Genomic DNA, 27,490 nt, shown 5'->3' on the forward strand with positions numbered 1-27,490 from the left:
CATGTCAAAGCAACTTTCAAAGCTGGCAGACACAATTATCTCCAACTGTAGTTTCTATCAGACCCTCCGATCCTATGGAAATCTTTCATGTTGCAAACGGACAGGGGAATATCGACGATGGGGCGATTGAAGGCGTTGACGAAACGATCGACAGTAAGGTCAACATCGCTTCAGTCCATGCCGGAGGTTGTTGCATTTACATAGAACTGGCTGAAGAACATCAATTTGGCAGTTAGAGGTCTGTGTACTTGCAAATAAGAGATGGCGAGGCTCCGGAATACGAATCCGTCCCGTTACACAGTGCGTCCCGGCACGTAGGGACGGACGTTAATAGGCATAGCAGACATGGTGACGAGTAAGGTGATTGCAAGGAAAAGCGCAGCAGGACACTGCAAGCTGGCCTTCTGTCACGATTGTAGCACCGAAGAATTTCTCTCCCTGATCAATGTCTCACTGCAGGGTTTGCGGCCCACGCGGACCTGTCTCGAGCTGACTCGCACTTCAACTTCATGCAGCGATATCACGTTGTAGTCCTAATGCTAGTACATCCGTGCCATTAGGGCTTTCCATGGTTCCGATGCAGTCCCGCCCTCCGCTACAGGTGTTCCGCTCATCCGCGCAATTGGGGACATTAACTTAGTTGAAGTGTCTATAGTTGTGTCGAAGTGAATGTAGATGAGCACCAGCCGGCGCTGCCTCTCTAGCAACATGAGGCTAGCGGCTGACCAATCGAACGAATGCAGCACATCACGAGCACGACAGCAAAAGAAGATTGAAAACGCAAATATTGCTCATTTAAAATTATTCATTCAAGGCCCAAAGCCATTTTGGTATCATAATCTACTGTTCCTTCTCCAAATCCGCAATCTGCAGCACCGCCTTTCCAAAGTTGTGACCCTTAAGCATACCCAAGAAGCCATCAACAGCGTTGTCAATGCCCTCTGTGACGCTGATCTTCGCCTTGAAAGTGCCCTCGCTCAACCACTTTTGCAGCTTCTCTTGATGATCCTTCGCGTGCTTAGGACCCATGTTCTCGTCACCAACAATAAAACCGCGCATGGTGAGGCGCTTGGCAACAACCTGCATCAAGTTCTTGATCGGGTAGCTGTCCTCGGGCTTGAGGTTGTACTGCGAGATCATACCGCACGCGACAATGCGACCGAAGTTGTTCATGGCGTTAATAGCGGCCTCGAGCTGCTCGCCGCCGACGTTCTCGTAGTAGATATCGATACCGTTGGGTGCAAGGCGGGCGAGCGCGTCAGCGGGCTTCTCGGTCTTGTAGTTGAAGCCGTCGTCGAAGTTGAGCTCGTTCTTGATGAAGTCGAGCTTCTTGTCGTCACCGACGGAGCCGATGACCTTCAGACCCTCGTGCTTGGCTAGCTGGCCGACGAGTTGACCGACGGCACCAGAGGCCGCGGAGATGAAGATTGTCTCGCCCTTCTTGGGCTGGCCAATCTCGTAGAAGGAGGACCAGGCTGTCAGGCCGGGCATGCCGAGGGGGCCGAGGAAGTACTTTGGGTCCAGGTTGTAGGGGTTTTCGAGTTTGCGGACGGTCTTCACGGTGTTGGCGTCTAGGAGGGAGTACTCCTCGATAGGTGTGGTGCCGAGGGTGATCAGGACCTCGCCCTCCTTGAAGTCCTTGTTGTTCGACTTGACGACCTTGAAGATGGAGCGGTTTGTGATGGGCTTGCCGAGCTCGAAGGGAGGGGAGTACGACTTCTTCTCGGGAGATCGCATGCGGCCGCGCTGGTAGGGGTCGAATGAGGCGTAGAAATTCTTGACGATGAGACTACCCTCGGGGATTTGCTGTTCGAGGTCGAATTCGCGGGCCTCGACTGCGATGTCCTGGCCAGGGACGGGCCAGCCCTCAGGCACTTGCTTGAAAATGACACCCTTGTTCTGAACCATTGTGTCTGTCTGTGAATGTGCTTTGGGGTATCAAGTAAAGGAAGGGAGGTTATCTCGAGAAAATTTTGGGATTGGGAAGCAATTGGTTTGGTGTGTCGTAGCTGATGAGGAAGGCAGGACCTACATATACCCACCACCACAGCTTATAAATGTGACTTCACGCCTAGCCAAAACCGTGTTGCGTCACAATGAAGCGCCCAGCACCACCCATCGAGCTGCGGAGGCAGGATGAGCTGGGTCAAGCTGGGTCAAGCTACGCCTTTCGCCGTTCTCTGCCCGAGAGAAGAGCTGCCTTGCGGACCTTGCGGTGTGTTTCGTCCCCGAGCAGAGCCAAACGATTGCCTCGGCCGCAACTCTGCAGAGCAATGTTGGACGGAACAAAGCTCAAAGTAGAAACTTCTACGTGTCCTTGGAAAGCGTTGGAGGGATGACGACGATGGGCGGTCCGGAAGTGTACCACTTCAAGTCAAGTGCCCGCAGTGATGCGTTTAAGAGAGCCGAGGCAAGTGGGGGATCCTTAGTAATGAGGGGCTTGAGCTCAAGTTGAGAAATCAACATCTGAGGGTTAAACAATCTACACAAAGCGGACAGAAGTCATACCGGCTGTTGCGTATGTCTTTACGATGAGGCATGAGGCAGGACGCATTCTTCTGGGATTTCGGCATGGTGTTAATGATCGTCAACTAGAGTCAAGAGAGGCTCTGCATCGTTGCTAGGCGAGTCAAGACGTCAATGCTTTGGTACGGCCGATAGGGTCCTTCGTGCGAAAGTTCTCGAAGATTTCTGTATTCAGCTGTGCAATTCTTTCTCTATCGAATGTGCAACTCTGCGTGTTGCAGTTTTCACTGGTATTCTATCTTTGCAACTGCATCAATGCATGGGACACATGGAGTCGTCCTCCTAATCTCCCTCCCTCACGAACATGTTATCCATGTCGTCGTCCAGCTCCTCTTCAGGCTCCATGACCTTCTCAATCAACTTCAGTGTTGCACGTATTGGCAGCCCAACGACATTGTCGTATGACCCTTCGATGCGCTCGATCAGTACCGCACCACCGCTCTGTATGCCGTAGCCGCCTGCCTTGTCGTTGCCATCGCGCGTCCGTACATATGCAAGTATGAGCTCATCTGTGACTGCGAGTTTGTTAGCATTGTGCACTCCGCACGATTGACGCATAGCATACCTTGCGGGTCAAACTTGACCGTTGTCTCCTCAACATGCGTCTCCAGCCTGTATCCCGGATCCATAGCACTCTCCAACGGCTTCATGACCGCCACAGCCGTCATAACCTTGTGCTCGCCCTGATCTCTTAGCGTCTTTAGCATAGAGATGTGATGTTCGGCGCCTCTTGGCTTCTCTAATATCCTGCCATCATGGCTGACAATGATTGTGTCTGCGCCAATGAACAGCGCAGGTTCGCCTCTGTCCGTGTTGTCGATTTCGCTGCGGTACACGTCTTGCACCTTCGCAGTCGCGGTTTCGAGGACATAATTGAGAGCACCAAGGTCGTGCGAAAGGTTTTCGGCAAACTTCGAGGGCACTATCTCGACATTTTGGAGACCAAGCTGGGCGAGGAGCTGCTTTCGTCGAGGAGATGCTGAGGCGAGGATGACCCGCTTTCGTCGCAGTTCGTTCAATGCAGGAAGGCTGAGCGGTGGAGGCGGCCCTCGAGGAGGCAGTGGGCCCTGGGGCGGTCGTTTCGAGTCTGAAGGGCCTGGCGATTTACGGTCTGACAGAAAGGGCACTTTTGCCGCATCTTCATAGGGTGGTGGAGGTTCTGATGGCGTTGACATGGCTGAATTAAGCGGACTTCGAGTGTTGTAGCAATTGATGTAGCGTCAAGTCTGCTCGGAAACAATATGCAGTGAGTGGAATGTCACAATTGTAGGTTGTTGATGTGAGAGTGGTGTGCGTCCTCCAGCCACAAAAGTTGGGATGACACAATGTTGCCCGAAGCTCCTGCTGACCCTGACTCGCGCAACTTCTCCCTGGCGCGCTTGCGCATGCAGGCGCACATGGCTCAATGCATCCGAAGTAACCTCCCTGCTGTTCGAACAACCCCCCGCGCCGAATAAAAGCACCAATACTTCCACCTTGAACTATTCTACTTCCACCACACCCCAAAAATTGCTATGCACTGGTAGTTGAAGTCTGCTACGGATATCTCTACGCGTGCGCGCATTATTGCAGCGAATAATTACCCCCGTATTGACGCCTTCCGCGCCCGTTCCCTGTAGGGCTTTGGTTGATTGGTTTAACGTCCTATATAAGTCTGATCCCTGTAGGGCTTTACCTTGCTGCGAAACATCCACCTATAACAGCACCACAGCAAGATTACTGCTCCTACAACTTACACATGGGTTACATCGAAGCCCACTGACATTGTACCGGCGCAGAGAAACCACAGCAAGCGTTGTGGCTGCTGTTGCACGAGGATTTCCCAAACTTAACGTGCGATCTGGTACCTCTGAAGCAGACGGTTACTAATACTGTCTAGCGCGAGACAGCCTTACGCGCCACAAGACTGCTTATAGCATTACTTAATCCACCCTTGTTGCATCCAAAACTTCAATGTTTGTGAGTAAACTACTGCAAATCACCGCATGCCCCTGCACACACCTTTACTGCAGCCTCAGCAGAGCCACGCGCCCAGATCGACATCCAAGACAAAGCAAGTCTTTGCACACTGCTGTGTTGTATGATCAATACGCAGACGGCAGCCACAGGAAGCGCTGCGTGTTGCGCAACACCCACTGGCCCTCTACCGAGAGCTGCAAAGGTTGCTCTTCCTGCTCAAAAGGTGACGTCGGATTGAGATCTGGAGGCAGCAGAATGTATCCTTTGTTAGTGTGCAAAAGATGGCCATCTGGCGAGAAAGCGAGATAGTCAATGTACCGGGATTGGCCTTCAAGCACAGTACGACACGTGCCTGTTGCCGTCTCCCACACTCCCGCTGTCGTGTCGTTGGATGCTGAGGCGACCAGCTATCCGTCTGGCGAGAACGCCACCGCATTGACAATGCTTGTGTGGCCCTCCAGCACGCTGCGACACGCATCCCAGTCTGCGCTTCTGTCTGACAGCATCTCCACTTCCTGAGGGACCTGATCAATAAACGTCTTCCGAACAATGCTCGTCTCTGGTGCGAAGACAAGCGCTGACAAGTACACCTGCAGAGGTGCCTCTGCTAGGATTGAACAGAAGCGCAACACAAATCGATCCGCATCGCGGAGGAAGCCTGGACACCTGCTTGCAGATGACTGTGTTGCAAGTTAGTGTATTGTGGTGTCTGTCACAAACGTACTCTTACCGCTACCATCGCCTGCAGCCTTGCCAGCAGGCGCACGTACTGGCCCGTCTCTCCCATCAGGCTCATCGCTTCAGGCCAGTGCAGAAGGTGCTTCTAGAGTAAGACGTGCACTTCTCCTCCGTCTACGATGCTCTGCTGGCTGCGCTCGAGATGTTCAACCCAGTAGCGACACGCATACTGCAGGAAGAGCAACCTTCGCAGCTCTCGGTAGAGGGCCAGTGGGTATTGTACAATATGCAGCGTTTTTTGTGGCTGCCGTTGGAGTATCGAACATACAACAAAGCAGTATGCAAAGACTTACTTTGTCTTGGATGTCGATCTGGGCGCGTGGCTCTGCTGAGATTGTAATAGAGCAGTGCACGTTGGCGTGGCGGTCGTTGGTTGTAGCTTGCTGGCGAACGCAGTAGAATTGCAGATGTAACAATACAGATCACCGAATGGTTGTTCCAATAATGGACGCAACAAGTCTGTAGTATTTGTTGGGAGTTGCCAGCTGGATCATGTGTCTGTAGCGGCGAATAGGTATAACGCCTGTAGCGTGTACGCGATCTAGACCCCATCTCGCTGATCTTAACATTGCAGATTCTGTGTCGGAATGAAGCACGCATTTGCACGGAGCCCTGCAAAGGTCTTACCTGCAGAATAACGATGTTGTTAGTGGCCAAGTCGTGAGCCCAGGTGCTGGCCGAAAACCCCTACGCCGGCATCGATGCGCAAAGGCCGTGCGCAGCCACAACCGCAGGCGGTGCTATGTAAAAAGGGTAGGTTATCTAACGCTGTAAGCGCTCCGTGTAGCGCGTAAGGCTGTCTGGCGCTAGCCAGTATTAGCACCCGGGACCAGCTCGTGCGGTGAGGATGTACGGAATCCCGCGCGACAGCAGCCACAAACGCTCGTAGCGACTTTTGCGTAGTGTTACGACCTCAACAAACTTTAGTAGAACGTGTATGTGAGTTGAAGGAGCAGCAATACTGCTCTGGTGCCACTGTAGAAGGAGGAGTATGCCTTGCGGCAAAGCAGAGCACTATACAGAACAGGCACGGAAGATATCAACGTGACAGTATTTTTTGTTGCGAAGGTGTGCGAAAGCGTAGGATTGCCAACAGCAAACCATAACAATTATTGCATAGCGAGTGGTGAGGTGTGGTGGAAGCATGGAGCGTCCGAGGTCGAAGTATCGGTGGTTTTGTTCGGCGAGGGGAGCTGTTCGAACCGCGAACAGGGAGGTTAACAGCGCTTTATGCTTCTGGTGAGTTGCCGTGGAAGAATAATGTGTTTTGCTTGCAGCATGTTCAGCGCCGATCTCATCCACCGGCGCCGCCGCCGCCATCACCACCACCTCCTCCATCTCCCCCATAAGTATGATGTCCACTGTACCCACCGCCACTGTGACCCCCACCATGTCCACCCTGTTGCCCTTGTGCCGCAATAGCCAAACCGGCATCCATCAAGTTGCCCAACGCACTCGTGATTTCGTTAGCGTTTTGCACAGTTTCTGCACTTTCCGCTCTGCTCCTGACCCTCTGCGGCGCACCGAGCTTTCCATCAATATCACTTCCTCTCCAATAGCTCAATCTCCCCAAGTCATGCTCTCGCGCCGCTTCCTCGCTGTGCATGAAACCCTTTGGATCTTTAGTTTTCTGTTGCCGTAGCTCGTGCTTCTGCCAGTCTTTCAGAACTTGTAGTGAGGCGATTACAAGTGCATGGTCTACAAGCGGCGAGCGAATGTAGAGAGTTTCATCAGGAAGACACGTAAGTGACAGTCTGCATGCCGGTTCGATAGACGTTCTCGTACCACAAGAGTAACAGAGGCCGCAAATGTTGTGGTCTGGACATGTTTTACAATTCCACCGCTGGCCAACGATCGGTTTCGTTCGACACTCAATACAGATCATGCCGTTGTGGACTTGAGTATCGCCGGAGAAGCCGTCCCAGTATGTGTGGTCTGCAACGATGTCGCCGTACAAGGGGTCTGGGTGGTCGTTCGCGACGAACAGGGCGTGGCGGAGAATGTCGTAGCGACTGCCATTGGTGGAGCTTACAGGCATGTGGCTCACCCAGAGGTAAGCTCTCCTGTCGTTGCCGACAAAGCGAAGAGAATCGTAGTTCGATGCGCGGATGTAGGTGGTGAGTATGTTTATTTTTCCACCAGGATTCAGAACCTCCTTCTTGCGAACGCCGCTTCTTAGGTCCAAACGTAGTTCGTAAGACCATACTGGCTGTCGCTTCTTGGCCTTCGATTCTGCTTCGTTACAATTCATGACCCATGAGAACCTTGGATCACGATAGTTGCCGCCTATTCGTTTGAAAGCAAAGGTATATGATGCAGGTGAAGGGTTTGAAGAGTGCTCTGATTGTCGGTGAGCCAACCAAGCTGATGACTCTGGCGTGTCCAACCAGTTTGATTTTGATGTAATGCTCGTTTGCGCGTGGTACATCTTGACGACCGGGCCAAGTCTCCACTGAGGCGGATATGGAACTTGGCGATGCTGTTCGAGGTAGGCTGCCAAAGAGGCCGGGTCTGAAGGTGACTCCACTATTTCAGGTACGTTACCAGTCACCACTTCAGGTAAGTTGCTCGTGACTGCTGGTGGCAGGCGTCTTGGAGGGAGCTTGGGGGGTTGGTTGGGAACTACCTCTGGTAACAAGCTATATCTTGCTTGTGCTTGCGGTGGTGGGCCAAATGATCCAGGACCCCACGGTGCCTCAGGAAGGCTTTGGGAATGCGGCCGCAAAGACTGTATAGATTGCTGCTGCACCAGTACAGGGCTGTGTGACAAACTCATGGGTATGTTCTGAGAATGTGGTCTCAACGAATGCGACGACCTATGTTGCGCCAGCGAGGGCGTCCATTGCGGACTCGGCAAAGCCATGCTGGCCGGACGCTGCTGTTGGCTGACATTGCTGTTAGACCTGCTCCTCGCCTCTTGAACTTCGAGATGTTGTAATCGCTTCGCCAGCTCTTCATCTTCCGTCACCTGCTGACGTGGAGCTGATAGTTTCCGCGCAAGCTGTTCGTCTTCGGTCAGCTGGGTTTCTGACGTCGATATTGGTGGTGCTGATGGAAGAGGAGTTGGTAGTTCAGCAACGATAGGTGCAGGTCCTAGTGTTCCGTAGAATGGCTGTATGTACTGCGCTACCGGCTGTGGATATGGTAGGTGAGGCGAGTTGGACTGCTGATAGTACTGCGAAGATCGATTATCTGAGGGTTGTGTTGGCGGTTGACAATACGTCTGATTTATCCAGCCTGACCACGGTTGTTGCGGCATGATTTGCTAGGCTGAATTGATACCTGAAAGAACGTGTATAGTTGACAGATCTGTGGTCTTGTACGGGAGGGCGTCAACGCAAGACCATGCGAGACAGATGCCAAGCTGCGGCGTCGACGGGTTTCTGCGCACCGTCACAACTTCAAGTAAAAGGTAGATGATATAGCGCATATGTAGTGAGGCGTGTGGTGAAGGATATAAGACGAGAGCAACAATGGCGAATACGTTGGCGTGTCAACACAATCTACACCTACAGCGTGTGGCTGTGAGTAGGCGGAGATTGCAAGTGACAATCTAAGAGGCTTTGACTGTGAGGCTGGACGCCTTGCAGATCGCCTCGACAGCGGCTGACGTCAACGGCTTGTGCAACACCGACCGACGTTATTTCGTCTGCGGAAGATGGTGGCTTTGATTGTGCAGTTGTTTGTTGGTTCGTTTCGTATTGAGGGTTCAGATCAGACGGCACGCATCCCAGGTTCAGGACGTTCAAGCATTTATTCTTAGGCCCAGAAGACATTCATCCATCTCGGTGGTACTATCTTCGTAATCGGTATATTTTTGCGCATTTTGGCTCCACGAGAAGTGACACACAGGTCGTAGAACTTTGTGAGAGGCTGTCAAAAGTCAAAGAAAGCAGGAGCCATGCGGAATTTTGACGCGATCCTGCCAGCCAATCAGATGCTTCGCATTTCCGGCAGGAACGTTCCCCACGCCTACCCGCGCTCCAGACCTTGTCACGAACCATCTCCAGGTTTGACTCAGCAAATCCTACTCGCGATGAGAATACAGCAGACGCGTCTTTGTGTCGTTGATTTCGCTGATGCCGCCAAAAAGAACCTGGTCGCAGGTCACCGACAATGGCCCTTCTTTATCTCCAGCTGCTTCACGCCCACGGCAGTCAGAGCCCGGGGTTGAAGCGATTGCGCCGGCAATTTCGCGTAAAGTGAAAGCCTGCGCAGCATGTCGAAAACAGAAGGTTAGAAAGTGATCTTTGACCACGTGACGTCCAAGGATAGTACTGATGTAAGGCAGATCAGATGCATCATGGATGAGAACGCCGGACCGCCATGCAAGCGTTGCGCTGAACGGAACTTATCCTGCGTTCTGAACAAAAGTCTGCAGACGTTGATCGACGAGCGGTCACAGTAAGTACCACGGTTATGGTTTCGGCAGTTTCTGATCAAAGTAGATGGAAGCACGAAGTCGTTGGTGACCTTGGCCTGATGCATTCGTCCTTGCAACAAGTCCTCAGCAAGCTATCACTCCCTGCATTGCCACCTCTCAAAGCCAGTACTGCCGATGACTTGGACTCGATTCAACAGTACGATGCTGCGGGTCGAGAAGAAGAGGTTCCCTCATGCGACAACTCACCCAGGTTGTCTCCAAAAGGGGACGCTTTGCCACATGCACCCATTGAGTCTCTCTACCAGCTCACTCGTCTCCGAGCACTTCGATCAGATGATCCAACCGAAGAGCGCAAGCCCACAGCAGACTTTGCAGCGAATCATCCTGTCAATGACTTCATCTCTCGAGGCATTGTGAACATCGAGGACGCCGAGCGTCTCTTCAGCTTCTTCCTAAACCGCATCGATCACTTTATGTACAGGATTGGGAGCCACAAATATCGAGATCTGGACAGTCTACGCCGTGGCTCCACCGTCCTTACTGTCACCATCTGCACTGTTGCAGCGCTGCACGATCCGCAAAGCAATCATCTCTACAAATCCTGCAGTCGAGAGTTTCGCCGCTTGATGTCAGCATCTATGTTTGACCGCCGAATTGATCGTGATCGTATGCGGGCCCTATGTGTGGCATCATATTGGCTCCACGATCTCTCTTGGACGATTAGTGGATACGCCATTCGACGAGCCATGGAGATCAACTTGAGCAGCAGCTACCAACGTGTGCTTGCAACTGGCGACGAGGATTCTATGGAGTGCATCCGATTGTGGTATGTCCTTTACATCTGTGACCGACATTTGTCGATCCTCTACGGTCGGCCATCGATCGTTAAAGATGACATCTCCATCTCAGGTTGGGAAGCGCTCATGCGGACCTCAGCATTCACTGAGGCTGATAAACGACTGGTGAGCCAGATGGCCCTATTGATCATTATGGGCAACGCAAGGGAGCTCTTTGGGCCCGACACCGGAGAACCGATACCCAAAGCTTTTGCACCACAGTTAACGAGTTTTAGCCGCCAAATAGATCATTGGATGGGCTTTTGGTCTACCGAACTTCTGAGTAAGGCTACTCGTGGTCATTGTGCTTGATTGACGAGAGTGCTGACCTGGCTAGAAATTCATCAATTCATTGGCGGCTTCCCAACAAAGGGCGTAATTATACATCACCACCTTGCAAAACTCCATCTCCACTCCCATGTCTTTCGAGGCCTCCGGGGTGCTCCTGTACCGCCACACTTTCGGGAGAGCGCAGTCGCTGCTGTGACGGCTGCCACAGACACAATCGAAATGGTACTGACCGACTACGACATTCAAGAAGGGCTCGTCGGCATACCGCACTACATTCACTCTATGGTTGCGTTTGCGTGCGCTTTCCTGTTGAACATCGCTTCGCAATACAGCGGACAGTATATTGCTGACACTGCAGTCTTTCACTTGACGACGAAAGCTGTGCAGCAATTCCGATTGACTCCTGTTGGCAAGTGGCATCTGGTCCATCTGATGGCTGAAGGTTTGGAGAAGATGATCGCTAAAAAGGGCGGTAGCCCAGCTGTAAGGATGCTTCCCAGTCTTCCGAATGAAGCGAGCCAATCTGGCGCGCCTAATGGATCAGAGCTGAATACTCCGCTGACCGGAGGCTCTTACGGCGACAACTTCTTCAGCGGTTTCGATTATGCATACAACTTGGGGACCTCCTCGTTCCTGAACTTCGACACGGGTACAATTGATCTAGATTTTGCTGGTTTCAGCTTCTAGATCTTCATTGTCAATGCATTCTGCGGTACAAGAGCCGGTGCCTACGTCGTCGGTGTCCTGTGTGATATACGAAGACCCGTCGATGTATCGTATTTTGCCCAGAGCCTTGAAAGGAGGGGTTATGATCGGCAAGAAGTCCGACCCCACTAGCTGGCAACCCCACGTCAAGCACACTGCCCGCTGCTTCCTACAAAATGCGTGGGCCTTGCAACAGAAACGTTGTATCATATTCACTATCAACAATGTCCGCCTCGTCCGCAACCCCAACGTCCCTACCGCTCAAGGAGACGCTCGACGCTCTTCTAAGCGTGTCTTCAACCTCAACCGAGCTTCGGTCTCAAATCCGTGATGTGGTTCAAGCCAGCCCAGATATTCCCATTCTTGTGGCACTGGACGACGATCCAACTGGTACACAAACCTGCCACGATATTCAAGTGCTCACAACCTGGACCGTTCCTGCCTTGGCTGCGGAGTTCGAAGCCACAGCGCCTGGCAGCGGGTTCTTCATCCTTACCAATTCGCGTGCACTACACCCGCCTGCCGCACGAGAGCTCACCATAGAGATATGTCAGAACCTGCAGGAAGCTGCAACTCAGGCAGGCAAGAGATTCGAAGTAGTACTGCGTGGTGACTCGACGTTAAGAGGGCACTTCCCAGTTGAGCCTGAGGCGGTGGAGGAAGCTCTTGGAGCAAGCGACGCATGGATTCTTGCGCCATTCTTCCTTCAGGGTGGACGATACACGATCGATGATGTCCACTATGTTGCTGAAGGCGACACGCTGGTACCCGCGGCAGATACTCCGTTTGCCAAGGACGCGACATTCGGATTCAAGAGTAGTCATATGGCAGATTGGGTTGTTGAAAAGAGCAAAGGGGCAATCTCGAGGGATCGTGTGCGTGGGATCAGCATTGTAGATATACGACAACGTGGACCTGACAAAGTCAACGAGATCCTGCAAAGTGCACCAAAAGGAACGGTGTTCATTATCAATGCAGCTGCAGAAGAGGACATGGACGTCGTAGTTCTTGGAATCTTGAAGGCCTCCGCACAGGGGAAGAAATTCCTCTTCCGTTCTGCGGCAGCTTTTGTCTCGGCTCGTTTGGGCATCTCTCCCATTCCTCCCATCACCGCACGAAAGCTTCAACTTAGTTCCGCTACCGGCGGGCTGATCATCGCTGGCTCGTACGTACCAAAAACTACGACTCAACTGAAGGCTTTAATCGAGATAGCGGGCGACAAATTGACCACGGTGGAGCTGGATGTCAACAAGCTTCTAGAGAGCGATGCCTCGCGCGGACAGGAGCTCGACCACGCTCTAGAGGTCGCCACAAACGCATTACATCAGCCAATGGACGTTCTGATCATGACCTCACGTGATCTCATCACAGGTGCAGACGAGCGTTCTTCGCTAGACATCGGATCTGTAGTCGCAGCCGCTCTTGTTACCTTCCTGGAGCGACTGGATGTCAAGCCGAGATATCTGATCGCGAAAGGTGGCATCACTAGCAGCGACATGGCGACAAAAGGTCTGAAGATGAAGAAAGCTACTATTGTAGGACAAGCTGCACCTGGCGTACCACTCTGGCGATGCGACGAGCGTACTAGTAAATGGCCAGGCTTGCCGTATGTTGTGTTTCCTGGCAACGTAGGAGGAGAGTACACTCTGGCAGAGGTGGCAGAGAAATGGAGGCCAATGATACCGGTCAATCGCTGTTAATTGTGCAGCGTGGCGGTGCATACGTTGTAGAGATTGTCAAAACTTGCTTGGAGTTTTTCTGGCCTCCAAAATCAAGCAATATGACTGCATTGATAGCAGTCCAGGCTGGTGGGGTAAATACGCAACGTGGCCTGCAGGAAGGCTGAGCGATGAATTTGCACCCAAATATGATCAATTGCGCACCAAAACCTGATCACACGTAAACACCTTTCCACTACGTCGACGAGCGCCCCTAGAGATACTACCCGGAACTCATCAACTCCCTGGTACAATATGCTGGCCGCATCTGGTCCAGCCCAGTATTCATACGGCATGAGCAACGTGCACAATTGCACCGCCGGTGGCCACATGTCCAGTAGGTGGGTACGCCGTTCATCGATGCCGTGCGCATATGATAAATGGCTTACATACAACGAACTGTGCTTGTGTGACACTATCTCATCATGCAGGCCGACTGCAACGTGCCAATCCAGCTGAACCAGTCTAGCATGGTCGGATCAAGTTTACCCCCGAGCCACCCAAGCAAGGTGCACGACGTAACTCTTTTTGCCGGTGCGTTCTTGACCCAGTAAGTGCATTAACGATCTGTGCGGCATATTGAACATCTGATAATATGTTTGCATATGCGTTACTTTGATTATAGAAGTGCTTGGGGAGAAGGTACGTATACCCAAGTACTGCGATCCCTATGGTTGCTAACGAGACAGGCAAGCCCCCCACCGAAGCGTTACCGAGACCAGGACAATTCGGGCGCAGAACGTGAAAGAGTTGGAACAAACATGGGGCTACTATTCTTGAGCGGCCGTTTTAGGTGCGATCGGCGCCAGCACTGAGCGGCTGCCATCACCTTTCTAGATCAGTCTCATGTATCAGATGCGAGTATCTTTGTAGAAGGTAACCAATGCCCATAAGTTTTAAGTCATGCCTCTCCTCCTCAAGGACAGCGCTTCAATGTACCCATCGCTTTTTGGGTCTTTCGCCACTTTGATCGAGCTCATGTTGTAGTTGTGCTAGACCGATTGGGGAGTAAGTGCCATTGAACATGCTTTAGACGACAGTCGTGAGGCGCTCCTTGTACGTCTCCAGAGAGTATGGAGACTCATACGGCTCAAGGCTCAGCAGTGTATGCCATTCTGGATAAATTGACTCGGATCGCGGGGAGTGGTGAGGCTGAAACTCATTGCTACTCGACCACGGCATAAGGCGATGGCGGAGCTGCAAGTATACTATGTAGTCGATAAACAACGATCCGGATTCGGGTGGGGCTGGTCAGGTGTACACATAAGTGTCGATGGGAAGAGTGCGCCAAAGAATATCAACACGTGAAAGCTGGTGTCGTCTCTTTCCACCTGAATTGGGTAGGGCAGATCGAGTAACAATGCCAGCTCCACAACGCTGGTCCAGGAAGCAGACGGGTCGCTCGATTCGTCAGATAGGACTGAGGCTTGATCGATGTAACCCAACCTATGGCCTTGTACGTTCAGCAGACTGCTGTCCATTGTGACGGTGCTTATCCGCCAAGGCAAATCACCTGAGACTTTTTATAGCCCAAGCCCATGAAGGAAGGCCTGGAGTGCGCCTAAGTGACGCATCTTCGACATGTGACAGTACGGAAAGATTGCGATATGCAGTGATGAGAGCTTTTGCAGTCTCCAGGTAGACTTGCTGCACACTGAGGTTGTAATTGGGCGTAAGTGCGGTTGGATCTTTACGAAAGGGGGCTCATGGTAGAGTCAGCCAGTCCAAGGAAAGCATACACTTTGTCTCGGGGGTCCGTAGATTTTGAGAAACGGTGTTCACCCAGGAGCATTGCGAGAGGCAGCTTCTGCGCATCGGCTTTGCCATGGGCGCTCACAGAAGTTGTGACAGCCACCCGCGTTTCGTTCAGGAACAGTTGGCTGATGCCGACTGAAAGTTTCGACTGAAGAACTTGCTTATAAATTCCCGGGTGCTTCTGTAGCTCTGTGACATGCTTCACCTTGTCCATGTGTAGATGATGGTACCATTTCGTCGCCTTGAAAATAACAGGGTCTTTGAAAGCTTCTCCCATAAAAAAGACTTTCGTTCTACAGACAATGGTGGGGGCATTGCCAAGCGTTATTTCCTGGACGACCTAAAAGTTTCGTCAATGCAAGCATTTATAGTAGTGTTGCATAATGTATCCATGCTCGTCCGAGCCACGGACGGTTGATGAGTGCGATGAAGCCGAGCCAGTTGTGATAGGTTAAATTCGGCCTATAACTGTGCTGGTCCCCTCCAGGATCGTAAAATGAGGTGTAGGGAACCAGTGACCAATCAAGGACGTTCTGTATAACCTCAAGAGCATCTGCAGTGAAGTCGTCCTCTCGACCAAGCCATACTACTACGCCGCTAGCTCTGCGGCACACGCGTGAAAATGATTAACAATCAAGAGACGAGCAAAATTCTTGACAAGGCAGTGAACACGTATCTAATCTTTGGGTTCGCAACAGAAGTTGCTGGCCTCAGATCACAAGGTATTGCCGAAGATGGAAACTCTCACGCGTGAGACTAGCGATTGGCGGCACCGACTCATTTGCAAATCGTCATCGTCATAAATCCTCACCCCTCACGCGCGCTATCAGCTTCGGATGCCTCACGACCGAGATGCACACCACATCTACATATACGCCACAGCCCTTTGACTAGCCAGCCCAGCCGTCATGCAAGCCCGCCATGGAAGCCCAGCAGCAATTTATCCGCCTTGGTTTGGACGAAGCTCTCGACATACATGACGACCACCACTATCACGACGAAGAGTTGCCTAACTATGAGGCTTCGACTGCCCCTGCGTACGATGATGGCGATCACGTTGGACCTTATAAGACATTTCACTTGAGACGATACGATCGGAGGATACAGATGCTTGTAGCCTATGGACCATCTACGAATTCAGCATTTCGAATCACGACGAACACATTCCGGCTCTTCTCCAAGAAGCCAGAAATGGAGGTACTATACACGGGCGAAGGCCGCATGCGAACACTAGCAGCCATATCGTTCGACGACGACGGTCCGTTGCCCTGGCGGCCGCGCGCGCACTTCAACCATACCGATTCAGAGGGGCTGGCGGAGAGGTTCGACATGGAGTCGCGCAACTTCGCCGATTGGGCGTTCACAATCAGAGACAAAGTGTACGAGTGGAGACTTGGCATGTGGCCCATCTCGCTGGAGCTGAGCGAGAAGGACTCGACGCTGGTCATCGCGCGCTTCACATACTCTGACCGAGGGACCTTGGCTGTGCGAGGAGGAGAGGTTGGCGAACTGGTCGTGTATCGTGATGGCCTGACGATGCAAAGAGACGGGATTGGGAAGGTCGTTTGCAGCTTGATGGTAGCGTTGAAGCAGCTGCAAAAGCTTGGACGACACTACCACAACGATGATGCAACGAGATCGAGGACAAACTCGATGGTGAGGGGGCCACGATCAGAGCACCGGGCATCATCTGCCGGTTTCTCAGTTGTTTAAGACTGCGATGATGTGTCGTTTGATATACCCGTGGTGTTTGACTGAGGAAGCGTGTTTACCGCATTGCTGAGATGGCACAAGAGAGGTAGTTTGAGACAGATTGGAACATACGAACGGCCAAGCATTGTTAGCGATAATGCGACTCTGGTGGAGTAGTTGGTAGATTGATTGGTTCAACGTCCTATGTGAGTCTGAGACTATGGAAGACGAGAGTAGTTGGTAGAGGCTGAGGGGAGATGGAACACTCACATGCCTTGGCAAACAACTCTCATCGACGAACGCATCTGAGACGGACGAGACAACAGGGCATTGATAAACGAACAAGGCCTTGGCAGCGTAGACGAGATGAAGCTGTGGGCGCGTAGGGCCGAATCAACAATCACTGCCCTGAACTCATGATTACATTTATAGTGCATTCAGTAGTAGATCCCTATCACAGCAAGACAGCGGCGCGGCCCGTGGAACTATCGTTCGGTATGCAGCTAGCTAACAACCGTTGTCAGGCAGGAGACAGCAATCGCTTGCAGCCCTATGTGTGGACTCTCTCCAACGTTCTAGCAGTCATCTCGAAGCAGCGTCTTGTGTCTCGACGGTCTTGAGGAGGGCTCTGGTATTGGCAGGCGTGGCATGGGCCCATGTAAGCCGTTAGTCGAGTCTCTCGTGGTCTGGATCTCGAAACAGCGCCGAATCTGTCGATCGCTGGAGAGGGTGGGGATGCCAAAGAAACAAAAGGGTCTGCAGCTGCCCCCCCCCCCCCCCGGCCTGCCAAACTTCGCACAACAGTGGGTCGCCAGCAGCGCACGAGTGAAGAAGACGCTCGCTGCACGGCAAATGCGATGGCAGCGACATGCAATTGCAGAATGGCATGCGTCCCAACACGCTCGCTCTCCTTTAGCTGCATTTTGTTTAGCCATAGCAGCTGAGCGCGCGCCCGCTGATTCCTGACCGGGTTGTCCTGCATATTGCTCAGGCAGGCCGTGTTTCGTTGCAAGCGACGTTGCTAGCCTCGAATGGCTCGCTCCCTAATTTCAACGGGTCCGCGCAGCTCGTGTTTCTTTTCGGCAGTCGAAGCAAAGCAGCACAACGCCCGGCGGGTCGTGGCGTGTCTGGTGTCTTGGGTCTGTCGTCTGCTGCCATCCACGCCCATTCACTGCTGGCCCCGTTTCCTTGGATCCTGCGCCCCGTCTCTCTCCACTGCCGCCCCAAGAGGTTCCCCAAGAGCAACGCCCTGCTCGTCCCCTCTTTTTACGCGTATCTGCGCTTCCGTCTGTTGAGTTGAGTCTGCTGTCCGAGGCTGTCTCCCCCTTTTGGGCCTAGCAGCGCTCGTCGTACGCCTGCGTGCATTCATTTCACCACCCCTTCCACGACACCTGCTGCCCGCGGAGCCGCGTCTCCAGATCGATCTTGCACTGGGAGGGTCTTCCAGCGTCCACCACGATTGGCAACGACGCACTCGCACCCGCACCCGCACCGAGGAATGGGACGCACACAGCCGCACGCCTACTCCCCGACACCGTCGTCTCACGTGTCTCTCAGCTGCAGCTATCGAGTAGCGTGCGCTGACTGACAACCGCACCGCGCCGGGCCTCCGCTGCCTGACCCTCCGTCGCCCACCAAAGAATACACACACACTAGCCGTCTGGTGTGAAGGGCCATGGTGAAGATGCGGATCCCAATTCGCGAACAGCTAGGATGTCTGGTCTTGCTGGCGTCTATGATCGGCTTGGCCGTGATTGCCATTGCGACCTGGGTCACCAACCATAACTTTGTGCTCAGCGTTAGGTCGGTATACTGCCCCGCCAGTGTGACTGTCGGCTAACGTGGGTACAGGTCTACGAGACTTGATCTGACCGCCTCGCTCAAGGCAGCCCAAGTATCCTCGACCCTGAACCTCATGCAGATCATCGTCGTCCAGGCCTCGAGCCGGCTCTCTCCGCAGTCCGCTCTGCAACGCTACTATCTGGGGAATACATCTGCTGAAAATTGGGGCCGGACGAACGAAGACTATGATGCTATATTCACGGGGGACGTGAGGACGCGCATTGCTATACAGGCCCGCATTTACCCTAGAGATACGTCCGACAAGATCTTGTTCAGCCGTACTGCCAACACCATGCTCGATGTACAATTGCCCTACAACACTCCCGATGGACAGCCAGCCAGATTGGGCGACTCGACCTATGGCTTCATTCCCGAGCTATACCCCAGATTTGATGTTCGACCAATACAGTATAACTCGTCCTTCAATGAATATGGGGCCGTGTACGAGGGTCGAGCCATGAACAACTCCAGCTATCTGTTCTCTGGGCCGTACAGAGTCAATGACACCCTCAGCCTTGTGTCAATTACGCTGCCAATCATCAACAATACTTCGAACATCGAAACCCTGGGCTGGCTCACGGCTGTGCTGGACGCCTCACTTCTGGTCAACGTCGTCAATCAACTGGAGGGTCTTGGTGAAAGCGGTCTTACAATGCTGTTTGGACCTCAAAACGATACTAACCGCTTCCCCACCGGGTACCTCTACGATGCGCCGATTCATGACCCACCGGAAGATGCCCAGGTGCGCTTCCTAGTTCCTCCAACCGTCAGGAACGACGTGACAAGACATGGTCAAGAAGACGTTGCCCTTAACCCGCCATCTTTCGACTGGACCAAATTCCCGGCCATCAAGCAAGCTTACACCAAGAGCACAGGAACCACGAACAATGCTGGAAGCATCATTTCCACACACAACGAGGAGGGAGACAATGTTGCTATTGGCTACGGTGTCGTAAACAGCTCTATGGTTGATTGGGTTGTCATTGTCGAGCAGATGCATGGCGAGGTGTGGGGACCTATTTACCATCTGCGCAACGTCATCATTGCCTGCGTATTCGGCACCATGGGTGCTATGCTTCTACTCACGTTTCCCATCGCTCACTACTCTAGTCGGCCGATTCGACGCCTGCGAGACGCCACAAAGAAGACTGTTGCGCCTCACCTTTTCGAAGACGACATAAGCCTGAGCTCGGGCAACGATGGTGCGAATGATAGCCCCGACGAAGCACTTGCCCGCAAGGAGGGTTTCTTTGGCCAGATCATCCACTACCGGAGGAACCAGAAAGCCAACAAAGCAGAAAAGCGGGAAGCAGAAAGAAGACGACAATTTCGGATTCCTGGCAAGGTCAAGGATAGGAAACATCTGATCCACGACGAATTGACGGACCTTACGAAGACCTTCAATGAGATGACAGACGAGCTCATGATGCAGTACGAGCGACTTGAAGAGAGGGTGCAGCAAAGGACAGCCGAGTTGAACGAGAGCAAGAAGGCTGCGGAAGCAGCAAATGAGAGCAAGACTCTTTTCATTGCGAATATTTCGCACGAACTGAAGACACCGCTCAACGGTATTCTGGGCATGTGTGCGGTCTGCATGTCTGAAGACGATCCAGTCAAGCTGAGAAGATCTCTGGGCATCATCTATAAGAGCGGCGATCTCCTTCTCAATCTTCTAACGGATCTTCTGACATTCAGTAAGAATCAGGTCGGACAGCAGCTAAGCTTGGATGAGAAGGAGTTCAGGTTACGTGATATCAGTTCACAAATTCTGGCCATCTTCGACAAGCAGGCGAAAGAGGGTGGTATCAGCCTAAACGTACGATTTGAGGGACCATACGACGCCAATCTCAACGATGATGGGCGGCCAAACCATGCTGGCGATCTGGGACCATACGGACTTGGACGACTCAAGGACATGATCCTCTACGGAGATCAACACCGAATCCTACAAGTCGTCATCAACCTGGTCTCGAATAGTTTGAAGTTCACACCGCAAGGTGGAAACGTCACAATGACTATTCGCTGTACTGGAGAGGCGCACATGACCGACAGTCGAAAAGCTTCGTTGGCTTCTAGGCAAAGTTCAGCGAGAAATTCGAAGAATCGCTTCAAAACGACGAGTTCAGAAGTAGGGTCAATGTCGACGACAAGCCCCAACGGCTTTGCAACAGCGAACCACATTAACGCACTCGAGAAGCCCAATGCATACTCCCACATTATGATCTCAGATCGAGCAGCGACACCACCGCCTGGGCGATGGCTGGCTTTTGAATTCGAGGTTGAGGATACTGGCCCAGGTATTCCAGAGGACATTCACGCCAAGATCTTCGAGCCTTTCGTGCAGGGTGACTTGGGTCTCAGCAAGAAGTACGGCGGTACCGGTCTTGGACTGAGTATCTGCTCGCAACTGGCTGGCCTGATGAAGGGTACCGTTGGCTTAAAGAGTGAAGTCGGGCACGGCAGTGTCTTCACGATGTCGATACCACTCAAGCACCTTTCGAGTCGCGCCGACAGCACAGCGAGCTCCCAAGTCGACCCTAACTCACGACGAAACTCATCCATTGACGAACCCCGCGCTGCGTCAAGGGATGATGCTCGGTCGATTCGATCAGGACACTCAGTCAAGAGCGGTCCAAGTCCTGTACCTGTCGTCAACGCTAATACCGCTGCCGCCGGGACCACTGCAGGTCCTGTTGCATTTGAACAAGACTCGAAACCGCGCTTGGTCGGTCTCAGCCAGCCATTCTTCGCATCAAACGCTCCTTTGGAATCGCCCAATTCGCAAGCAGCAGCAATGGAGCGTGTGGAAGCGGAAGCCACCAAGGGTGGCAAGAAGATCAAGGTCCTTGTCGCGGAGGACAATACAACTAATCAGATCGTGGTCATGCGCATGCTTAAGCTTGAGGATGTGTACGATGTAACAGTAGCGAAAGACGGTCAAGAGGCACTCGACAGGGTCAAAGAAAGCATGGAGGCCGGAGATCCGTACAACTTGATCTTCATGGACGTGCAAATGCCGAACATGGATGGTCTGGACTCGACACGACTTATTCGACAATCTGGGTTCTTGGCTCCCATCGTCGCTTTGACTGCCTATGCTGAAGAGGTATGTTCCCGACCTTCAAATATGGTGTACGTATGCTAATCATGCTCTAGTCCAACGTGAAGCAATGTATGGAATCTGGCATGGACTTCTTCCTGTCAAAACCCATCCGCCGACCAGCGCTCAAACACGTCCTCAAGACCTACTGTCCTCCCATCGTTGAGGAGGATGAAGGCGGAGAGAAAACACCACCAAAGAACTTGCCAAATCCTGAGGCACCTCCACTGATAGCCACATCAATTTCCTCTGGTCAAACAAAAGGACCTTTCTCGACGAAAGCCGGGCTGAGCGAACACGTCGAGTCGCCTGCAATCTCGCCAGGGGCTACCTGATTGTGACGCGCCCACTTTTCTTTTCTACAATCGTTTGGCTCGATACCCTATGATCTTGTAATGCATGGCGCACGATTTTTGTTACCGCTACTCTCCTAATCTTAGTATCTTACACATAACGCATGGCGCTGGTTCGGATCGAAAGTTGGATTCGAGAAAACAGTTGGATAGGCGTTTTTTTTTTCTTTCGGCATCTCAGGAAGATGGATTAGGATCTGAGAAGTTAGTTCAATCTTCTAATATCTATCGAGGATGTTAGGGGAGCGGCGAGAGCTGCGGGTAGTTCGTGGTGGTACGAATAGCTGGAATGGCGAATACAAAATGCTGCAGCGTGTATGCGCTGTGGCTATCTCAATCCGATCCTCCTCTACGTGCTGGTGCAAGGCAACACATTGTCTCTCGCAAACGTGCAACAATGAAAAAACCGGCTTCTGGTTTGATCACGTGAGGACGCGCTGCGAATCGACTAAATGACGTCAACGCGTTGCACAAACCCCAAAATCCACGGTCGTACTTGGTGTCCAGTAGATCTTCGTATCATCAAGCCAATACAGAGCCCTGTCGGACACTTGACAAAATGCCACGGACACGCTCAATGCAGACCAAGGTCATCGTCAAGACAATGCCGTCTAGCGACAACGAGCTCTCTGATCCGCCTGATATCCTTTCATCACCACCGCCCGCATCATTCAAAGGTCAGATTTCAAAGTATCAGTACGCCGCTGGCTCAGCCAAAGAAAACGACACATCATCATCTGCATCCCGTCGACCACCAGTAAAACGTCCACGCACCACCACCATAGTCGTCACCAAACCCACCCCATCCACAACACTCTCCTCACCATCGCCACGCCCACCCAAAAAGCAGCGCCAATCCAGCAAATACGCTGACCCCTCCAAATATGCACACCTCTCCCCCCTCGTCGACATCCTCGAACCAAATCTAATATGCGTCTTCGTCGGCACAAACCCCGGCGTCAGCACCGCGCTCCACGGGCACGCCTACGCACACCCCTCAAACCATTTCTGGAAGCTTTTGCACTCATCCGGGCTTACTGACCGGCGTCTCGCACCGAGCGAGGATAGAAGTCTATCATCAATGTATTGTATGGGGAATACGAATATCGTGTCCAGGCCGAGCAAGGATGCGGCGGAATTGAGTAAGGAGGAGATGACTGAGGGGACGAGGGACTTGGAGAGGAAGTTTGCATTGTATAGGCCGGAGGCGGTTTGTATTGTTGGGAAGGGCATTTGGGAGGCGATTTGGCGGTTCAAGTATGGGAGGAGGATGAGGAAGGAGGAGTTTAGGTACGGGTGGCAGGATGAGAGGCATAATATGGGGAGAGTGGATGAGGAGCCGGAGTGGGAGGGGAGTAGAGTGTTTGTCACGACAAGTACGAGTGGGTTGGCGGCGAATTTGAAGCCGGCGGAGAAAGAGGCGATTTGGAAGCCATTTGGGGACTGGGTGCAGCGCAGGAGGGAGGAGAGGGGGTTTGTTCCTACGGGGGTTAAGGAGGAGGGTGCTGTTGATGAGGCGGTTAAGGAAGGGCTCGTTGAAGAAGATGTGGTCAAGGGAGAGGAAGCAGCTTAGATTTACAATCTATCAAAATCGTAACATTGACAAGCCATGAATGCTCTGTTATTCGATTGACTGCAACGCGAGTCTTCAAAATGCAGTTTCAACGGGTTTCCACGATACTAGCAGGACCCTGAAACCGTCAAGCTGACACCACCTCGGCCCGCTGCGCTCACTCTTCATTCGCGCTCCAAAACCCAACCCCTGCCCTTAGGCCAACAGCATTCGAACGACGTCCCGGATACAGCCGCTTCGACACCAAACAGCCTCTGCCCTTCTATCACCGAACGTTGACCTGACACATTCCCCCTTCACACATCTTCCATTCGCACTTTTGCATGCGCCACAATCTGCAGCAATGCAGCCAAGCTTACAGTGTCGTTTTGTTACGGTGATACGCTGCAGGCTGGCGTGATTTGTCCCCCCGTTTTTGAGATTTGTCCCCCGCCGAAGTACCAAAAATGGTAGTTCTTGCGCTGCGCAATGCAATTCCACCGCAACACCACATGTAATTTTTATCTTTGAAGCTGGAAATACGTTTTGCATACACTAAACTACCTCTCCTCTGAGTTTTGCGAACTTCCAAAGCGATAGGAATGAGTCAAATCGAGTTGAAGTTGGCGATTTCTTCCAAAAAATGTCACCAACTTTAACGTGCAATTGAATTACAACACAGATTGAATTTAAGCTTTAAATTCTCAGGGAACTTTGCGAGGCCCTAGAGTATTATATAAAGTCCAAAAACCCACTTACAATCTTGCTAGTGTTTGAATTGCGTGGATGTAAAGCATTTCGGTACTTCGGCGGGGGACAAATCTCAAAAACAGGGGGACAAATCACGCCAGCCTACGCTGCATTGTCGGAGACACGTTCACCGCAAAGCCACCGCGAGTGGAACGGGGGAGTGGGCCGCTAAAACTTGCCATTCGGTGCCCGCGGGCGCCACACTAGAGCGTAGGCCCCCCTGTCTAGTGTCCGGGTGTTCGGCACAAGTGCAGGTGGTGAGCAACCTCACTTCACATCGCAATCTTCTGAGTTTGTGTAAGGTCTTCCACAACTTTGTACCTTCAATGTTAAATGTGTTGGACGCTGTTGTCACTCTCAGGTATGGGTAACATGTAGGGAAATTGAGAGCGAGTCTGTATTTATGGTTTCTATTCAACGTCCTGCACTGTCAAGCGTAGTCTCTTTCAATGCAATGCACTCAGTCATGCGCCTCACCTCTTCCCACTGCCAAGAGCACTTTCCACGCGTACCGCAGTGCCCAGCCGCCAAGATGAACAGCGCTGCAACAGTGGCTTTGCGGTCTCCACTTGCTGCCACACCTGTGGCTGCCCTTTCCTCTCTTCTGCATGGGCTGCACAAAGGCGCGCGGAACCCTCACCGAGACCTCCACAGTTCGCATCTCTTTCTCTCTCTAAGTCGCTGACAGCTGTGTTTGCAAGATGGCGTGTGCGACCGATACGCGGGTCTTCACATTCATTTCACAGCCCCGTTTGCCGAAGATCCGACCCCTTGTCGCCAAAAGTCAGTGATAAGTATTGGGTAAGGCCCGTCTGCACGGCCTTATAGACCCTTCCCTCTGCCACACCACCTGCCACAGCTCCTGCCACAGCTCCTGCCACAGCTTCGTACCTGCCACTCTCTACGCCTCAACCCACCAGCCATACGCCCTCAGCCACGAGAGCTTAATACAACGACACCCGTTCTCGAAACAGACAACGCACAGAAAATGTCATACCAGCAGCCAAACCAGGGTTACTACGCCCAGCCGCCGCCTCAGGGCCAGTATATGCAAGGTCCGCCGCCGCCGCAGCAGGTAAGAATTTCTACCATTCCGAATCAAAGATTTGGGGAGTTGGGTGTTGACTTTGGGCAGATGTATTACCAGCAAGGCCCCCCGCCGCCGCCGCAGGAGGAGAAGAAGGATCGCGGTTGTCTGGCTGCTTGTTTGGCGACACTGTGTTGTTGTTGGCTGTGCGGTGAGACGTGCGAGTGCTGTTTGGACTGCTTCGACTGCTGCTGCTGAGCAAGTCATGCGTGCGCGGTCGAGAAATACGAAAGGAAGAAGATTGATGGATGCACACACTCGCTACATTTCCTAGCTGTTCGGGCTTTACATGCGAGATATCCACACGGCGAGCATGTCGGTTCACTTCATACACGAAGATGGGAGGGGGATGGAGTTCGGTATAGTGGGCTAATCGATTGATTTTGATCATAGTCATGAATTTCATTCCATTCGAGAAACGAAAGGTTCCCAAGTTGGACGGGGAATTTGTACATCGCTTCCCTGCGCCATGCTAACCATGATCTTGCTGAGAAGAAGAGTAGAGAGTTAGGAAAATCGGCCGTTACCATCCCTTCAGGTATACGCACTTGTACGATACATCGCGAACGATAATCGCAAGCGCGACACTGCTAGCCTCAGTCATCGTACGCCTCCTCGAGCTCCTCCTGATACTCCTCCTGCGCCTCGATGAGCTCCTCGCGTTTCTCCTCGAGCGACTCACGGTCACTACTTGAGATGGAGTCGCCGTCTGCGTCGTGGGTGGGGACTGGGGGAGGAGGCGCGAAAGCCTGGTCGCCGTACGGGTCGCTGGAGTAGGGGTCGGCAGCATACGCGGCTGGGGCGGCGGCGGCGGGTGCAGCAGCTGCCGCAGCAGGAGCAGCGTAGCTCTGCTGCTTCTCGTCATCAGAGTCCTCGGCTGTCGAGCATTAGCATGTGGGGCCTCAAATCTTAGGCAAATGACTTACTCAGCTCGTGGCCAATCCAGGCACCAGCAGCTACACCACCGATACCAGCGGCTGCGAGCATGGCGGTGGAGTGACCCTTGTCCTTCTTCTCTTTCTCGGACTTGTAAGGATCAGCGGGAGCGCCAGGCGCTTTGTTGTAGTCATGTCCGCTGTGTCCGTGAGTGTCGCCGAAGAGACCGCGCTCGTCGTGACCAGCTCCGGCAACGTAGGGAGCGTTGGGACCTGGGGGAGCGTAGGGACCAGGAGGCAGGTTGGAGGGAGGGTCCCACTGGGTGCGACCTGTGGCCTGCTCAACGTAGCTGTTACACATTAGCATATAAGATCTCGGGTTTCGAGTGAGTAACATACTACCAGCGCTGGCTATTCTGGTCCCACTGCTGAACCCAGCCAGGCGGCATTGGAGGAGGGGCACCATACGGTGCTGGAGGACCTTGAGGTGTTGGAGGACCCTGGTTGTACTGCTGAGGAGGGTAGCCCTGGGGTTGACCGTAGCCTTGCGGCTGGCCGTAACCCTGAGGCGCGCCGTACTGCTGTTGTGGTGGCTGGCCATACTGCTGCTGAGGAGGCTGACCGTACTGCTGCTGCTGCTGAGGAGGACCGCCCTGGCCACCGCTGTAGTAGCCACCAGAGAGACCACGGTCACCTGGAGCGGCACCACCAGGTGTTCCATAAGAGTCACCATGGGAAGGTTGCGAACTTGAGGTGGAGGAGTCTGTCTGCCAGTCAGAAGCGGTCTTGGGGAAGATACATGTACACGAGCTCACCAGTGGGCTTGTCCTTGGGCTTGTCATCGTCGTCAAGCAACTCCTTCATCTTCTTCTTAAGGAAGTCCATGCTGGCGGTGTGATGTCAAGCACTTGCAAAGCAAGTACTCTGTGAGGTGGGTGAGGGTAAGGCAAAGAGAGAGGGGAAGAGAATGAGAGTGCGAAAGTTCACGCGGGGTGACTATTTAAACAAACAGTGCCCGCAGTATCGAGCACAGTCCACCCGCAGCGGGCCCCGAAGAACTCCTCGGTGGCATGCAGGGCAACAGCCACTTGAGAAGTTGCCTAAGTTGTACAAACGGCTTGTTGATGAATTGAGGGGCACCGGGGCAGCTGAAAGCCCACCACCTCAATGGCGAGTATGTCGATAAAAGTGGGGATCTGCGAGGGTCTGATGCTTCTGACGGTTAGTATGAGCTTCATGGGATAGGAGTAGTGGATTAGCAGCGCTTGGCGTGTAGGACAATTGGTCTCCTCTACTATGCGGGTTCAGTAAACTATTCTCTAGTATG

The 27,490-nt window shown here is 52.8% G+C and overlaps 10 protein-coding genes across 10 annotated transcripts; 5 read left to right on the forward strand and 5 right to left on the reverse strand.

Annotated features, from left to right (window-relative positions):
• Window positions 1-840: 840 nt before the first annotated feature.
• Window positions 841-2,010, reverse strand: BU25DRAFT_439999 (NADP-dependent leukotriene B4 12-hydroxydehydrogenase; the record flags this gene model as incomplete). The annotated part of the gene is made up of 1 exon (XM_033709143.1): window positions 841-2,010. The coding sequence occupies exon 1, from the start codon at window positions 1,906-1,908 to the stop codon at window positions 841-843; it is 1,068 nt and encodes a 355-aa protein (XP_033561802.1). The 5' UTR covers window positions 1,909-2,010.
• Window positions 2,011-2,701: 691 nt separating this feature from the next.
• BU25DRAFT_367861 (Maf-domain-containing protein) lies at window positions 2,702-3,812 on the reverse strand. The gene is made up of 2 exons (XM_033703878.1): window positions 3,092-3,812; window positions 2,702-3,041 (listed from the first exon to the last, which is right to left on the reverse strand). Exons 1-2 carry the CDS (start codon window positions 3,699-3,701, stop codon window positions 2,809-2,811), a joined length of 843 nt encoding a protein of 280 aa, XP_033561803.1. The 5' UTR covers window positions 3,702-3,812; the 3' UTR covers window positions 2,702-2,808.
• Window positions 3,813-6,275: 2,463 nt separating this feature from the next.
• BU25DRAFT_410760 (uncharacterized protein) lies at window positions 6,276-8,738 on the reverse strand. The gene has a single exon (XM_033706380.1). It carries the CDS (start codon window positions 8,480-8,482, stop codon window positions 6,518-6,520), a length of 1,965 nt encoding a protein of 654 aa, XP_033561804.1. The 5' UTR covers window positions 8,483-8,738; the 3' UTR covers window positions 6,276-6,517.
• A 669-nt stretch (window positions 8,739-9,407) lies between these two features.
• BU25DRAFT_367866 (uncharacterized protein) lies at window positions 9,408-11,374 on the forward strand (the record flags this gene model as incomplete). Its single annotated transcript, XM_033703879.1, has 4 exons — window positions 9,408-9,458; window positions 9,515-9,627; window positions 9,672-10,726; window positions 10,781-11,374. Coding segments are annotated over exons 2-4 (1,749 nt in total), but the record flags the coding sequence as incomplete, so codon positions are not given.
• Window positions 11,375-11,625: 251 nt separating this feature from the next.
• BU25DRAFT_410761 (uncharacterized protein) lies at window positions 11,626-13,271 on the forward strand. Its single transcript, XM_033706381.1, has one exon. The coding sequence runs from the start codon at window positions 11,664-11,666 to the stop codon at window positions 13,137-13,139; it is 1,476 nt and encodes a 491-aa protein (XP_033561806.1). The 5' UTR covers window positions 11,626-11,663; the 3' UTR covers window positions 13,140-13,271.
• A 2,358-nt stretch (window positions 13,272-15,629) lies between these two features.
• On the forward strand, window positions 15,630-16,890 carry BU25DRAFT_50841 (uncharacterized protein). Its single transcript, XM_033711916.1, has one exon. It carries the CDS (start codon window positions 15,834-15,836, stop codon window positions 16,623-16,625), a length of 792 nt encoding a protein of 263 aa, XP_033561807.1. The 5' UTR covers window positions 15,630-15,833; the 3' UTR covers window positions 16,626-16,890.
• Window positions 16,891-18,288: 1,398 nt separating this feature from the next.
• On the forward strand, window positions 18,289-21,881 carry BU25DRAFT_341238 (putative histidine kinase HHK5p; the record flags this gene model as incomplete). Its single annotated transcript, XM_033702852.1, has 3 exons — window positions 18,289-18,407; window positions 18,456-21,552; window positions 21,603-21,881. 3 exons carry the CDS (start codon window positions 18,289-18,291, stop codon window positions 21,879-21,881), a joined length of 3,495 nt encoding a protein of 1,164 aa, XP_033561808.1.
• A 595-nt stretch (window positions 21,882-22,476) lies between these two features.
• Window positions 22,477-23,472, forward strand: BU25DRAFT_341019 (DNA glycosylase; the record flags this gene model as incomplete). The annotated part of the gene is made up of 1 exon (XM_033702839.1): window positions 22,477-23,472. The coding sequence occupies one exon, from the start codon at window positions 22,477-22,479 to the stop codon at window positions 23,470-23,472; it is 996 nt and encodes a 331-aa protein (XP_033561809.1).
• Window positions 23,473-25,015: 1,543 nt separating this feature from the next.
• On the reverse strand, window positions 25,016-25,789 carry BU25DRAFT_50960 (uncharacterized protein). The gene is made up of 3 exons (XM_033711917.1): window positions 25,333-25,789; window positions 25,263-25,272; window positions 25,016-25,235 (listed from the first exon to the last, which is right to left on the reverse strand). Exons 1-3 carry the CDS (start codon window positions 25,692-25,694, stop codon window positions 25,146-25,148), a joined length of 462 nt encoding a protein of 153 aa, XP_033561810.1. The 5' UTR covers window positions 25,695-25,789; the 3' UTR covers window positions 25,016-25,145.
• Window positions 25,790-25,884: 95 nt separating this feature from the next.
• Window positions 25,885-27,444, reverse strand: BU25DRAFT_491239 (uncharacterized protein; the record flags this gene model as incomplete). The annotated part of the gene is made up of 4 exons (XM_033711552.1): window positions 26,979-27,444; window positions 26,563-26,926; window positions 26,215-26,513; window positions 25,885-26,165 (listed from the first exon to the last, which is right to left on the reverse strand). The coding sequence occupies exons 1-4, from the start codon at window positions 27,046-27,048 to the stop codon at window positions 25,885-25,887; spliced, it is 1,014 nt and encodes a 337-aa protein (XP_033561811.1). The 5' UTR covers window positions 27,049-27,444.
• Window positions 27,445-27,490: the final 46 nt, after the last annotated feature.

This window comes from Macroventuria anomochaeta (assembly GCF_010093625.1).
Source record: "Macroventuria anomochaeta strain CBS 525.71 unplaced genomic scaffold BU25scaffold_16, whole genome shotgun sequence".
Taxonomy (NCBI): domain Eukaryota; kingdom Fungi; phylum Ascomycota; class Dothideomycetes; order Pleosporales; family Didymellaceae; genus Macroventuria; species Macroventuria anomochaeta.